Genomic DNA, 14410 nt, shown 5'->3' on the forward strand with positions numbered 1-14410 from the left:
GAGAGACAGAGAGGTGGAGGGAGGGGGTGTGGTTGTAGGGACAAACAAGCAGTGATAGAAGCAGATCATCAAAAGATGTCAACGACAATAGTACAATAGAACACATAGGTGTTAAAGTTGGTGATATTATCTAAACGAATGTGCTAATTAAGAATGGATGGTAGGGCACTCAAGGTATAGCTCTAGTGGGGTTTTTTTTTATATATATAATGGAAATAGGTGGGAAAAGGAAAATCTTTATAATTTATTGGAAAAAAAAAGGAAGAGGGAAACAGAAAGGGGGTGGGGATGGGGGAGGGAGCTCATGACCTAAAGTTGTTGAATTCAATATTCAGTCCAGAAGGCTGTAAAGTCCCTAGTCGGAAGATGAGGTGTTGTTCCTCTAGTTTGCGTTGGGCTTCACTGGAACAATGCAGCAAGCCAAGGACAGACATGTGGGCAAGAGAGCAGGGTGGAGTGTTAAGATGGCAAGCGACAGGGAGGTTTGGGTCATTCTTGCGGACAGACCGCAGGTGTTCTGCAAAGCGGTCGCCCAGTTTACGTTTGGTCTCTCCAATGTAGAGGAGACCACATTGGGAGCAACGAATGCAGTAGACTAAGTTGGGGGAAATGCAAGTGAAATGCTGCTTCACTTGAAAGGAGTGTTTGGGTCCTTGGACGGTGAGGAGAGAGGAAGTGAAGGGGCAGGTGTTGCATCTTTTGTGTGGGCATGGGGTGGTGCCATAGGTGGGGGTTGAGGAGTAAGGGGTGATGGAGGAGTGGACCAGGGTGTCCCGGAGGGAGCGATCCCTACGGAATGCCGATAAGGGGGGTGAAGGGGAGACGTGTTTGGTGGTAGCATCATGCTGGAGTTGGCGGAAATGGCGGAGGATGATCCTTTGAATGCGGAGGCTGGTGGGGTGATAAGTGAGGACAAGGGGGACCCTATCATGTTTCTGGGAGGGAGGAGGACATGTCAGAGGAACTGTTTTTGAATGTAGCATCATCGGAACAGATGCGACGGAGGCGAAGGAACTGAGAGAATGGGATGGAGTCCTTACAGGAAGCGGGGTGTGAGGAGCTGTAGTCGAGATAGCTGTGGGAGTCGGTGGGTTTGTAATGGATATTGGTGGACAGTCTATCACCAGAGATTGAGACAGAGAGGTCAAGGAAGGGAAGGGAAGTGTCAGAGATGGACCACGTGAAAATGATGGAGGGGTGGAGATTGGAAGCAAAATTAATAAATTTTTCCAAGTCCCGCCGAGAGCATGAAGCGGCACCGCAGTAATCATCGATGTACCGGAGAAAGAGTTGTGGAAGGGGGCCGGAGTAGGACTGCAACAAGGAATGTTCCACATACCCCATAAAGAGACAGGCATAGCTGGGGCCCATGCGGGTACCCATAGCCACACCTTTTATTTGGAGGAAGTGAGAGGAGTTGAAGGAGAAATTGTTCAGCGTGAGAACAAGTTCAGCCAGACGGAGGAGAGTAGTGGTGGATGGGGATTGTTCGGGCCTCTGTTCGAGGAAGAAGCTAAGGGCCCTCAGACCATCCTGGTGGGGGATGGAGGTGTAGAGGGATTGGACGTCCATGGTGAAGAGGAAGCGGTTGGGGCCAGGGAACTGGAAATTGTTGATGTGACGTAAGGTGTCAGAGGAATCACGGATGTAGGTGGGAAGGGACTGGACAAGGGGAGAGAGAAGGGAGTCAAGATAACGAGAAATGAGTTCTGTGGGGCAGGAGCAAGCTGAGACGATCGGTCTACCGGGGCAGTTCTGTTTGTGGATTTTGGGTAGGAGATAGAAGCGGGCCATCCGAGGTTGGGCGACTATCAGGTTGGAAGCTGTGGGAGGGAGATCCCCAGAGGAGATGAGGTTAGTGACAGTCGTGGAAACAATGGCTTGATGTTCAGTGGTGGGGTCATGGTCCAGGGAGAGGTAGGAGGAAGTGTCTGCGAGTTGACGCTCAGCCTCCGCGAGGTAGAGGTCAGTGAGCCAGACAACAACAGCACCACCCTTGTCAGCGGGTTTGATGACAATGTTAGGGTTGGACCTGAGAGAATGGAGTACAGTAAGTTCAGAGAGAGACAGGTTAGAATGGGTGAGAGGAGCAAAGAAATTGAGACGACTAATGTCGCGCCGACAGTTCTCAACGAAAAGATCGAGAGAAGGTAAGAATCCAGAGGGAGGGGTCCAGGTGGAGGGAGAATATTGGAGATGAGTAAAAGGATCCGTTGAACTGGGAGAGGACTCCTGCCCAAAGAATTGAGCCCGGAGACGAAGACGGCGGAAGAAGAGTTCAGTATCATGCCGATCCCGTAATTCATTGAGGTGAGGGCGTAAGGGTATGAAACTAAGTCCTTTGCTGAGCACTGAACGTTCAGCATCGGAGAGGGGAAGGTCAGGGGGTATAGTGAATACACGTCTGGGGTTGGGATTGGAAGAAAGGGTGGGGACGGAGGGACAGGCAGGGGTGGAGGGTCCTAGATGGGTGTTGGTGTCGATGAGTTGTTGTAGCTTGCGTTCCTTAGCATTTGAGAGAAAGAGAAAAAGTTTCTTGTTGAGGCGTCAGATGAGCCGAAGGATAAAATGAAACTGGGGGCACGCGCAGCTTTGAAAAAGGGTACGGCGGTGCTGCTGGAGGGAGAGGTCGAGTGTGTTCATATGGCGGCGCATGGCACTGAGTGTGGATTTCAGAATGTGACGGGAACAGCAGTCCGAGAAACGTTTTATGTCCCGGAGATACCTGTAATCCTGGGTGGGTTCGAAACATGAGGGGTGGAATTTCAGTTGAAATCCACGTGGGGTAAGTCGGAGACGGAGACAGTCACTGAGAAAGTAACCGAGGTTTTCCACCCACGGTCGTTGACAGGGCCCTCAACCGTGTCCGGCCCATCTCCCGCGCATCCGCCCTCACGCCTTCTCCCTCCCAGAAACATGATAGGGTCCCCCTTGTCCTCACTTATCACCCCACCAGCCTCCGCATTCAAAGGATCATCCTCCGCCATTTCCGCCAACTCCAGCATGATGCTACCACCAAACACATCTTCCCTTCACCCCCCTTATCGGCATTCCGTAGGGATCGCTCCCTCTGGGACACCCTGGTCCACTCCTCCATCACCCCCTACTCCTCAACCCCCTCCTATGGCACCACCCCATGCCCACGCAAAAGATGCAACACCTGCCCCTTCACTTCCTCTCTCCTCACCGTCCAAGGACCCAAACACTCCTTTCAAGTGAAGCAGCATTTCACTTGCATTTCCCCCAACTTAGTCTACTGCATTCGTTGCTCCCAATGTGGTCTCCTCTACATTGGAGAGACCAAACGTAAACTGGGCGACCGCTTTGCAGAACAGCTGCTGTCTGTCCGCAAGAATGACCGAAACCTCCCTGTCGCTTGCCATTTTAACACTCCACCCTGCTCTCTTGCCCACATGTCTGTCCTTGGCTTGCTGCATTGTTCCAGTGAAGTCCAACGCAAACTGGAGGAACAGCACCTCATCTTCCGACTAGGGACTTTACAGCCTTCTGGACTGAATATTGAATTCAACAACTTTAGGTCGTGAGCTCCCTCCCCCATCCCCACCCCCTTTCTGTTTCCCTCTTCCTTTTTTTTTCCAATAAATTTTCCCACCTATTTCCATTATATATATATATATAAAAAAAAACCCCACTAGAGCTATACCTTGAGTGCCCTACCATCCATTCTTAATTAGCACATTCGTTTAGATAATATCACCAACTTTAACTTTAACACCTGTGTGTTCTATTGTACTATTGTTGTTGGCATCTTTTGATGATCTGCTTCTATTACTGCTTGTTTGTCCCTACAACCACACCCCCCCCCTCCCCCCACCTCTCTGTCTCTCTATCTCTCCGCCCCCCACACACACACCTTAAACCAGCTTATATTTCAACTCTTTCTTGGACTCGAACTCAAGTTCTGTCGAAGGGTCATGAGGACTCGAAACGTCAACTCTTTTCTTCTCCGCCGATGCTGCCAGACCTGCTGAGTTTTTCCAGGTAATTCTGTTTTTGTTTTGGATTTCCAGCATCCGCAGTTTTTTTGTTTTTATACCTATATTTCTCCATCTCTACTTGTTGGTTCCTTCAATTATAAAAACAGAAATGTGTGAGTATTTTGTATGGCCTACATATATTAGGTATGACTAGTTGGAATTCAGACTTTGGTGCAGTGTGGGATTTCCTTCTGGGTGTGTTTTTTAACGTATCACTAGATTTCTGTAGAATTAATGGAACCAAGCTTAAAGCTGCAGATGATTTGGGGATTGAACATATCCTGAGAGTGGGCTTTAGGATATCGAAAGTAGAAACCTAGTTTAAATTATACAGCTTGTTAAGAAATACTTAACCCAATGTTTGTGTTTTGTAGGAGGTTGCAAAGTTTGCTTTCTTGGCTTGGTCCAGTCTTTTAATCATTACAGCCTCGTTGCCCAAAAGCTGGTAAGTATGGAATATGTGTGTGTTTCATTTTCATTTGTGTGTTGTACATTCAAAGTCATTTTGATCCTGTTTGGGTGGAAGTGTATGGTTTTTAAATTTGTGGCCATATCTTTTCTGTTTCTATAAAAGCAAAATACTGTGGATGCTGGAAACCTTAAACAAAAACACAAAATGCTGGAAAAACTCAGCAGGTCTAACAGCATCTGTGGAGAGCAAGACAGAGTTAATGTTTCGAGTTCGTATCACTCTTCAGAGCTGTTGAGTACCCAACCCCCTCTTTCTTCGGGTGTTTTCCCTCTCTCCTTTAAAGTCTGCCACCATCACCAAACCCCCCCCAGAAAAAGATCATCCTTGACCCTATTGTCCTTGCAACTTACTGTCCCGTCTCCAGCTTCCCTTTCCTCTCCAAAGACCTTAAACATGTTTCGCCTCCCAAGTCTGGCCCATTTTTTCTAGAATTCTGTGCCTGAATACATCTAATCATGTTTCCATCCCTGACACAGTACTGAAACAGCTTTTCTAAAAGTCACAAATGTTGGCACACAGCAGAGGCAGCTGATCAGATGGCCGAGCTTAGTGACAAAATCGATGAGGTCCTCGCACATATTGTTAGAACAAGAAATTGAAGACGACCTTGGAAGTGCTGGATAGTCACTATCCTTTTGTCACAATCACACAGGGTACTAACACTCTTCACCCTCCTTGAACTGGTGCAGACTTTGACATAATTGACCACACCATCCTCCTTCAATGCCTCTCCACTGACATCCAGTTCATCGTGTGGAGACTATAACTTGTAATGGCTTCTCTTTCTGCACCCACACCATTGCCCCTGGTGCACCCCAAGGATCTATCCTTGGCTCTCTCCTATTTCTTATTCTACATTCTAAGCTTTGATGACATCATCTGATAGCACAGCATTAGTTTTCACATGTATACTGGTCTACCTCACCACCATTTCTCTTGACTTCTTTACCATTGTTAAATTATCAGACTGCTTCTCTGACATCCGCTACTGGATGAGCAGAGATTTCCTCCAATTCAATATTGGAAAGACTGAAGCCACTGTTTTCAGTCCCCAGGTGAAACTCTGTTCTCTCTCCCTGGGAACAGTCTGAGACCGAACTAGTCTGTTCGTAACCTTGGTGTCACATTTGATCCTGAGATGAGCTTCTGACCACGTATTTCCACCATCACAAAAACTGCCTATTTTTACCTCTGTAACTTCACCTCATCTCAGCTCAAATACTACTGAAATCCTCATTAATGTCTGTATTACCTCTAGACTTGACTATTCCAACATGCTCCTGGCTGGCCTCCCACATCCTACCCTCCATGAACTTGAGATTATCCAAATCTCTGCTTACCTGTCTTTTTGACTTGCACCTAGCCCTGCCCTCCTGTCACAACTGCATTCAATGACTTACGTTGGTTCTCGATCAAGCAATGTCTTGATTCTAAAATTCTCATGCTTTTTTGAATCCCTCCAGTTCTTGCCCCTTTCCATCTCTGTAATCTCCTGAAGCCCCACAACCCTGCAAGATATCTGCGCTCATCTAATTCTGGCTTCTTGAGCATCCCCGTTTTAATCATTCCACTGTTGATGGTTGCACCTTCAGTTTCCTAGGCCCTTAGGTCGGTAGTTCTCTCCATAATCCCTTCCACCCCACTTACTTGAAAACTCTCCTTAAACTCACCTGTCTGGCCAAGCTTTTGGTCTTTTCACCTACTACCTCCTTGTGCGGCTCGGTGACATTTTATTTTATAATGTTCCTGCAAAGCACCTCGGGACATTTTATTGCAGAGGTGCTATCCAAATAAGTTATTGTAGTGTGGACTCAAGGCTTTGGGAAGGTACTGTAGCTGAAATGTGACCAAAGTCAAATTTTTTCAGATTTTTGTAATATAATACCTTGTGTTACAGGGAGTTCATCTAGCTGCAGCCAGAGAAAAAGGACAGCTGGTGTTTCTGGAAGGACTCCGGTCTTCTCTTGACCTCATACTTAGTGACAGGCAGGACAGTACACCACAAACACTGTCGCCTTTGCAGTTTCTAATGTAAGGTACCCGAGTAATGTTATAAATTGTGACGTGCAGTGTTGTAGATTGTGATTCTATTTCAGGGATTTGTAGAAACTGGAGTTGTAAATTAATTCCAGTTCTTTTTGCTTCTCTTTGTAATATTTCTCAGGTTCAAGAACAGGATGCATAATGGAGGTAACAGCATCTGAAATAAAAAATCTAGCTTGAAATTTCCTTTTTTTTTAAGCAGACACCTTCATCACATTCAGTCTGGTCTAAATTAACTTCAATCTTTTGCCAACTTGGTTGACTTTTAACTGCTCTCTGAATTGGAACTTGCATATTATTTAGTTGCATTAAAACCATACTACCACCTAGAGAAGCAGTAAATATCAATCTTGATAGCAGTGCCCATATCCTGAGAAGGGGAAAAAAAACTCTCAACTCACGTGCCCAAAGTACCTGAAGTAATTTGTGATGTCTATCTGCCAGTATGCCCCTTCAGTAAGGCCACTGTCTTTAGCAAATCCAACTATTTCTAGTAACCTGAGAACTTTGAGATGAGATGACAATTGTAATTGCCTGTAGATATTAGCTCCATGTATCACCTTTTTAACTGAATTTAACTTTTCATACTGCTATAGTGGGGTTTAAACGCTCAATCTCAGAATTGTTAATTTGGACCTCGGGTTTACTACATCAGTGACATTACGTTATTGTAGCCTGAGCATATCGAAATTTGTATTTAGTAAATTCAAAAGATATATTGAGATGGGAACAGCTTCTTCTTTACCCGCAATCTGGTTGGTGAGTAGAGGAGGCAAAAGTATTGCAAATAATATTCAGACCACAGCTAAGGTGAGGATGCAGGGTGAAGATATTGAAGAACATGTTTCAATGGACTTGTATACTCTTGTGTAGGTACTTGAAAGAAACTGTCTAACCACTGGCTTCAATTTCCAGCAGTCAAAATAATATTCCATAGATCAATTATTTTATTCATTCCCAGGATATGGAAATCCAGCACTTTTTGCTTATCGGAAGTTTGATACAGCTGGGTGACTTTCTAGGGTCAGAGGGCAGGCACCAATGTGATTCCCACTTAAACATATAGGTAATGGTCTCTGATCATTTAGCGTAAATGCCTTGGCTTTATTCCAGTAGTGGGTGCTTGAAAAATCACTGAATTAGTAAGAATGGGCGATGCTACTGTTGTGATGAAGGATAAGTAAGTTCAAGTGAGAACCTCAGTAGTTCTCAGTTACAGAAATGGGGTTGGGATGGTGAGGTGGAAATCCACCATCCTCATAGCTCAACTTCTACAATGCAATCTCTATGGATGACAGGTGAGTTTGGGATTGAGCTGTGCTGTGGAGGCTCGTGTGCACATTGACCATGAGTGAGCTACCCAAGGATGTCTGGTAACTTTGGATCTGCACCCCAAGGCATAAAGGATAAGTGAGAATTGGAGGAACAGTGAAGCCAGTTTATGGTTTTACTTCTCTCCCCCAACCCTGCACTTTTTTTCCCCCTCCCCCTCTGTGTTCACAGCTCCGTGGTAGATAGAATTTGCAACTGAATGCCTGTCCTTTTATCTGTGACAGCATTATTGACCTTGATTTTAGCAGCTGAGTGAATACTGTTATCTAGTAATTGAAACATGACTCTGGAGAGCAGCGGTCAATGTTAAAGTCTGTGCCCTAGCCTTGCCCTGCTGACTACATAGTGGATGCCCTTGAAAAGAGGCTATAGACATGAGAAGTTGGAGACTGACACAATGGTTAAAATGTATCTACTGCGCCACGACGGTTTGAAAGTCAGTAAAACACATTTGTTTTTTTTCATAATCTTTTGCTATTTTTCATGGAATTTAAATAAAACTTGCATTTAGGTAAAACCTTTCACAACCTCAGGATGTTCCAAAATGCTTTACAGCCAATTGGGTACTTTTGAAATATGATCACTTTCTAATGTGGAAGAGTGGAAGCTAATTTGCACAAAGGTCCCAGAAACAGCAATGTGATTACCCGATAACCTGTTTCTGATGTTGGTCAAGGGATAAATATTGACCAAATGTCTAAAAAAACCTATTGGTTGGTCAAATATTTAACAAAACTATTGATTGCAGGATGAAGTTTCAGATTGCCATGACAGCATTTCTTTAGTGAATGTTTTGTCTTCCAGCTCTCCCAATGCAAGCCTCCAGTGCCTTTATGATTTTGTTTGTAAATCGCTATTGGAGACCAGTGAAACCACTTGGAAGTTTCCTGTACTGATTATAGATGACCTCAGTGTCCTGCTCAGCCTGGGAGTGACCCCTGTAAACATCATGAATTTCATTCATTACTGCAGAGCTACAATATGCTCAAAGTTTATGGTAAGTTTCTCCCCCGCCCCAACCCACCAAGTCTCCTGAAGGATGTTAGTCAGCCTGTTAGTTCATCATGTCATCCCACACAACCACAAATATGTTGAATTTATTTTCACATCTTGACATGGTGAGATTTTAACTTAAAAAGGTCTCTGAGTTGCTAGCCCATTACCAATACCAAATATATAGAATTAAATACAATAGACCATACAGCATAGAAACAAGCCATTTGACACAGACAGTCCATATCGGCATTTATGCTCCACTCAAGCCCCCTCCCGTCCTTCCTCGTCTAATTCTTTCAGCATAACCCTCTCTTTCCTTCTCCCTTCTGCTTATCTAGCCTCCCTTTAATCGTTTCTATATTATGTCCCTCAACCACTTCCTGTAATAGCAAGTTCCACATCTAACCACTTTTGAAAGTTTCTTCTGAATTCCTTATTCAATTTCTTAGTGACTACCTTGTATTGACAGCCTCTCATGTCTCTCTTCCCCACAAGTGAAAACATGCTCTTTGTCCATCAAAACTTTTTGAAATTTGAAGGATCTCCATTAGATCACCCCTCAGCCACATGATGAGAAAAATGTCTTGTCCAATTAGGACTGTACCCCACTTAAGGTAATTTGTTTACTGGCTTTAATGAGATCAGTTTCCAATTAAAGATCAAGCTTGTTAATTTGTTTAAAAAATTTGTTTCTGAATGAATTCAGTTTTTTTTCTGGTCTCCTCCTGCACAAATTGTTTCTTATGGAGGTCCCATTGGATTTTTGAAATGTAGTGAATTAGTTGAAGAATTGTTGCTCCTGCAGTTCCATTGGCCTTAATTGTATATATTTGTTCTTGGGATCTGGGTGACATCCCAAGAACTCTGAAACAAAAACCCTGCTCTCATGCCCACATGTCCATCCTTGACTTGCTGCATTGTTCCAGTGAAGCTCAACGCAAACTGGAGGAACAGCACCTCATCTTCCGACTAGCTACTTTACAGCCTTCCGGACTGAATATTGAGTTCAACAACTTTAGATCATGAACTCTCTCCTCCATCCCCACCCCCTTTCCGATTTTCCCCCTCCTTTTTGTTTTTTCCAATAATTTAAATAGATTTTTCTTTTCCCACCTACTTCCATTATTTTTAAGTGTATTTCCATCCATTGTTTTATCTCTACCTTTTAGCCTCTTTTGATCCCTTCCCCCCACTCACCCCCACTAGAGCTATCTGTACCTTGCTCGTCCTGCTTTCTACCCTTAATTAGCACATTCCTTTAGATAATATCACCACCTTCAACACCTCTTTGTCCTGTTGTCTGTGACATCTTTTGGTTATCTCCACCAATCGCTGACTCTCTATCCAGCTCTTCTTGCCCCCCCCAACCAGCTTAAATTTCACCTCTATTATTTTTACTTAGTTCTGTTGAAGGGTCATTTGGACTCGAAATGTTAACTGTGCTCCTCTCCACAGATGCTACCAGACTTGCTGAGTTTTTCCAGGTATTTGTTTTTGTTTTGGATTTCCAGCATCCGCAGTTTTTTGCTTTTATTCTAAGAACTCTGCATTGTTTAACCTTTCTGATCTTAAACATTGGTGCCAAAGCCAATGCTTCCAATTTTCAGAAAATTGTAGCAATACTTATTTTCAAAGTGGGATCTCTGGACTGCTTTAGGGGAATTTTAGTGGTCAGATGTTTATATTTTTCTGGTATTGATGATTTGCTTGCGCATTCTTTATGCTGTTGTATATTAGTATGTGTTTAGAGAATAACACACATTGGTAGTTGCTTGGTAGTACAGAACTTGAGTATTGTTGAAAAAAGAGACATGCTGTCGAAGCGTTTCGTCTTGCACTCCTCAGGACAGATTTGCAAGAATACCAAATCTCAAAGGGAACAACAATTTCTGCAAGAGAAGAGGGTGCTGATCGGCTGACGAGTGGATACTATTGGTGGAGGTGTTGCCATGAAGAATGCACCGGGGAATAGTTAACTGCCAAGCTTTTGTTAAATTCAAACCAGGCAGGTTGCCTCCGATTGGTCATGGCATTGCCATGGGGAATGAACCAGGGAATGGCTGTCACTGAAGTTTTTACATTCCCTATAGCAATGCTTTGACCAGAGTTTGAAAAATGAGATATAGATATGTCATTATTTGCAGTGCTATTCCATGCTGAAAAGTTTGAAAACCTGATTTTAAAAGATCAGTCTAATGGAAGAAAAAGTAAGTCATTTATCTCAAATGTTTTGACTCTACTATTTTATGGTCAATAATATATTGTACATCTGCATCAAGTGACAAGTCACAATGGAACTAAAAGGAATACTATATTAAAATTAATAGGCCAAGTTGATAGACAATCTGATCATAACAAGCACTTCAACCTTCAAGAATTCTTAATAAATCACTTGATGGAGCTAAATATTTTGTATATTAGTTAAATTATGTTTCTCAAGTGCGCTGGCAAGCACAGGGATTGAAGTTATGCTGCAGTTGCGTTGAGTCTTGGTTGGACCTCATTTGGAGTGCAGTGTTCACCATACCACACCTCAAGAAGGATATATTGACTTTGGAGTGGTCAGATTGCAGATTCACCAGATTACGTGCCAGTGAGAAGTGCTTGGGAGGTTTTAATACTCTGACAGTGCTCTATAATTGCAAGTTGTTGTATTTTAAATCCTCAACTGATATATTTGCTCAAAATATATATTTGGGAAAAACATTTGTATTTCAGGGAAATATAGTGACGTTGATGCATAACACAGAGCATTTGGAAGATGAAGAAAATAATTTTGTGGCCAAATCATTGAGTCACCAGTGCCACCTGATACTAGAGGTAGAAGGATTGACTACAGGCTACTGCAAGGATATCCATGGTCAGGTATGACTATTTGCAATGATGCTTAAAAGATTGGCTAGTTAGTGATAATGTTTTGAAAGGCTATTATAAGCTATAATCACATTTCACATACCAGTAGTATCAAATCCTGTTGTAATTATTTTGTGATTAAATTGAGCTACATCATAAATTGCATGTAGGTTCATAAGGCCTGATTCCTTCTGAAGGCTCACTGGTTAAATGCAGTGATGGTGAGGCCCTGAGCTATACAGGCTATCAACATCCTGGGGATTATTATTGACCAGAAATTGAACTAGACCAGCCATATAAGGGCAAATCAGTGGCTAGGAATCATGTGGTGAGTAACTCAACATCTGACTCCCCGAAGCCTGTCTACCATCTACAAGGCACAAGTCAGGAGTGTGATGGAATATGCTCCACTTGCCTGGATGAATACAGCTCCAACAGCACTCAAGAAGCTTGACGCCATCCAAGACAAAACAGCCTGCTTGATTGGCACCCCTTCCACAAACATTCACTCCCTCAACCACTGACGCACAGTGGCAGCAGTGTGTACCATCTACAAAATGCACTGCAAGAACTCACCAAGGCACCTTAGCAGTTGTAGCTTTGGAAGGTGCTACCATTTAGAAGGACAAGGGCAGCAGACACATGGGAACACCACTACTGGAAGTTCCCACCAAGCCACTCACCATCCTGACTTGGAAATGTATCTCCATTCCTTCACTGTTGCTGGGTCGAACTCCTGGAACTCCCTCCCTAACAGCACTGTAGGTATACCTACACCACATGGACTGCAGCAGTTCAAGAAGGCAGCTCACCACCACCTTCTTGAGGGAAATTAGGGATGGGCAATAAATGCTGACCTAGCTAGTGACGCCCACATTCCATGAATGACTATTTAAATAAATAAATAAATAAAGATCTTCCCTGATCTGTGCTGAGTTGGCAGATGGCTATCCGGGGAAGAGTACCTGATGGCTATTGTTATCTATAGCATTGTTCATCTAGTCCTTATACTTCAGCTGAGACCTTTGGCTGCAGTTCCTTTCAGTAAGGCAGATCCGTATTTATATAGCTAAAAAAGAGCTTAGTGAAGCAAGTATCTAAAAATGAGGACCTGTCTCCAATCATTTAAGAAAGATTAGGATATTCCATAATTAATGTCTCGATATAATTGTCATAAAAATCTAGGAGATCCATAAATACCTTTTGAGCAGTTTGTAAACAAAGCATTACACTGGATTTGTACTGCATGTACTGTCAGACCCAACTGGTGGGTGTCACCACAGCTCTCTTGGCACTTCCCTCAGCATTAATACAGATCCTTACTCTGGGTTGAGCCTGTAAGTTTAGAATTGATATTCTATCAATATGATAGGAATTATTCTTTCTTTCCTTTTCCCCCACACTTTTAACCCTCCCATCTTTCTGAGCAATCATCTTGTATATTTTTTAATGTACTCATGTACTGATATTTTGTATTAAAGAAATTAATCAAGTTGCTGTAACAACCCAAGTTCCTGAAGGCTTAAAGCAGCCTTAGGCTGGTTAATTACTTTTCACAAAACTGTTGTGTAGTATATATGGGCCCTTGAATACTGGCAGTTTTGCACCTTAAACTACGAACGTAAGTTCACGTGCTTCTTGAATTGTTACTGCCAATCCTTTAAAAAGGTACTTTTGATCTCCATCATGCATGCAGCTGAAGATGACCTGCCGTTCCCCTTCACCTGTCAAGTCTGAGAAGAATGTCACCAAAATTTTCCAGTACAAGATACAAGAGAAAAACGTGACCTTTTTTGCCAGAGGAACCTCATCTGCTGTGCTCTAGGGAATTTCTTTGGAATTGCTTCACTGATGTGTGGAGTGGAAATGACTCTTTACCTTTTGAAATGCATACAAATTTAATTGGTTATGATGTGGAACAAGTATGAGATGTCTGGGCTTCAAGTAGCGAATGGGGCTATTTCTTTGGAGTCCTTTGGCTCAGGTGGATTTGGTAATTTATTTTCAAAAGTGTATAGATTGTATTCAGTTGCATATGTCACATTTGTAAGGCATAAATTCATTCACAAAGATCCAACCCCTAGACCAGATTTTACAGTGCATTATCTAAATTTCTGTTTTTGCATCCTACAACTTCAATTTTCCATTTATTCATTCATATTCACGTAACTCAGTTTAACAGCAGTGTTTGCCTGTTCAAACGGATCAAAAGAAAACATTTTTGTTTTGCTTTCAAAGCCCTCAATTATTCTTTCCTTTCCCACACACTTTCAACACTCCCTTCTTTCTTGTATTTTTTTATTGTATTCATGTACTAATATTTTGTATTAAGGAAATAAATCAAGTTGCTGAAGGCAACTTAAGTATTAAGCAGTTGGCTTAGTCCTATAGGGGTGGATGGAAAAAGGCTAAATAGCTATCAAAGCTTATCCCTCTTGCAGCATTTGACTGGGTGACTTCAATCTAAGTACAACAATGGGAATCGGGGCAGACTCCACTGGATTGACTAGGAAGATGGTTGTGGTTGTTGGAGGCCAATCATCTCAAGCCCAACATGGTGCTATAGGAGTTCTTCAGGTTGATATCATTTTCAATTGCTTCATCAATGACTTTCACTCCATCGTCAGGTCAGAACTGAGGATGTTTGCTGATGATTGAGCAGCATTCAGTACTATTCTCGGATACTGAAACAGTCAGTGTCTTATGTGCAGATATA

The 14410-nt window shown here is 43.0% G+C and overlaps 1 protein-coding gene across 4 annotated transcripts in view; it reads left to right on the forward strand.

The window, feature by feature from the left end:
• elp6 (elongator acetyltransferase complex subunit 6) overlaps positions 1–14064 on the forward strand; it is a 44245-nt gene extending 30181 nt beyond the window's left edge. For 3 of the 4 annotated variants that reach the window (XM_041190425.1, XM_041190426.1, XM_041190429.1), the window contains 5 exons: positions 4373–4443; positions 6368–6501; positions 8650–8842; positions 11560–11706; positions 13391–14064. In XM_041190425.1, coding sequence (XP_041046359.1) covers positions 4373–4443; positions 6368–6501; positions 8650–8842; positions 11560–11706; positions 13391–13519 — 674 coding nt within the window. In that variant the 3' untranslated portion in view covers positions 13520–14064. Of the gene's footprint in view, positions 1–4372; positions 4444–6367; positions 6502–8649; positions 8843–11559; positions 11707–13362 lie in introns of all 4 variants that reach the window. The other variant, XM_041190428.1, reaches the window with a different exon arrangement.
• The last annotated feature ends 346 nt before the right edge of the window (positions 14065–14410 follow it).

Source organism: Carcharodon carcharias, chromosome 6 (genome assembly GCF_017639515.1).
Source record: "Carcharodon carcharias isolate sCarCar2 chromosome 6, sCarCar2.pri, whole genome shotgun sequence".
Classification (NCBI taxonomy): Eukaryota; Metazoa; Chordata; class Chondrichthyes; order Lamniformes; family Lamnidae; genus Carcharodon; species Carcharodon carcharias.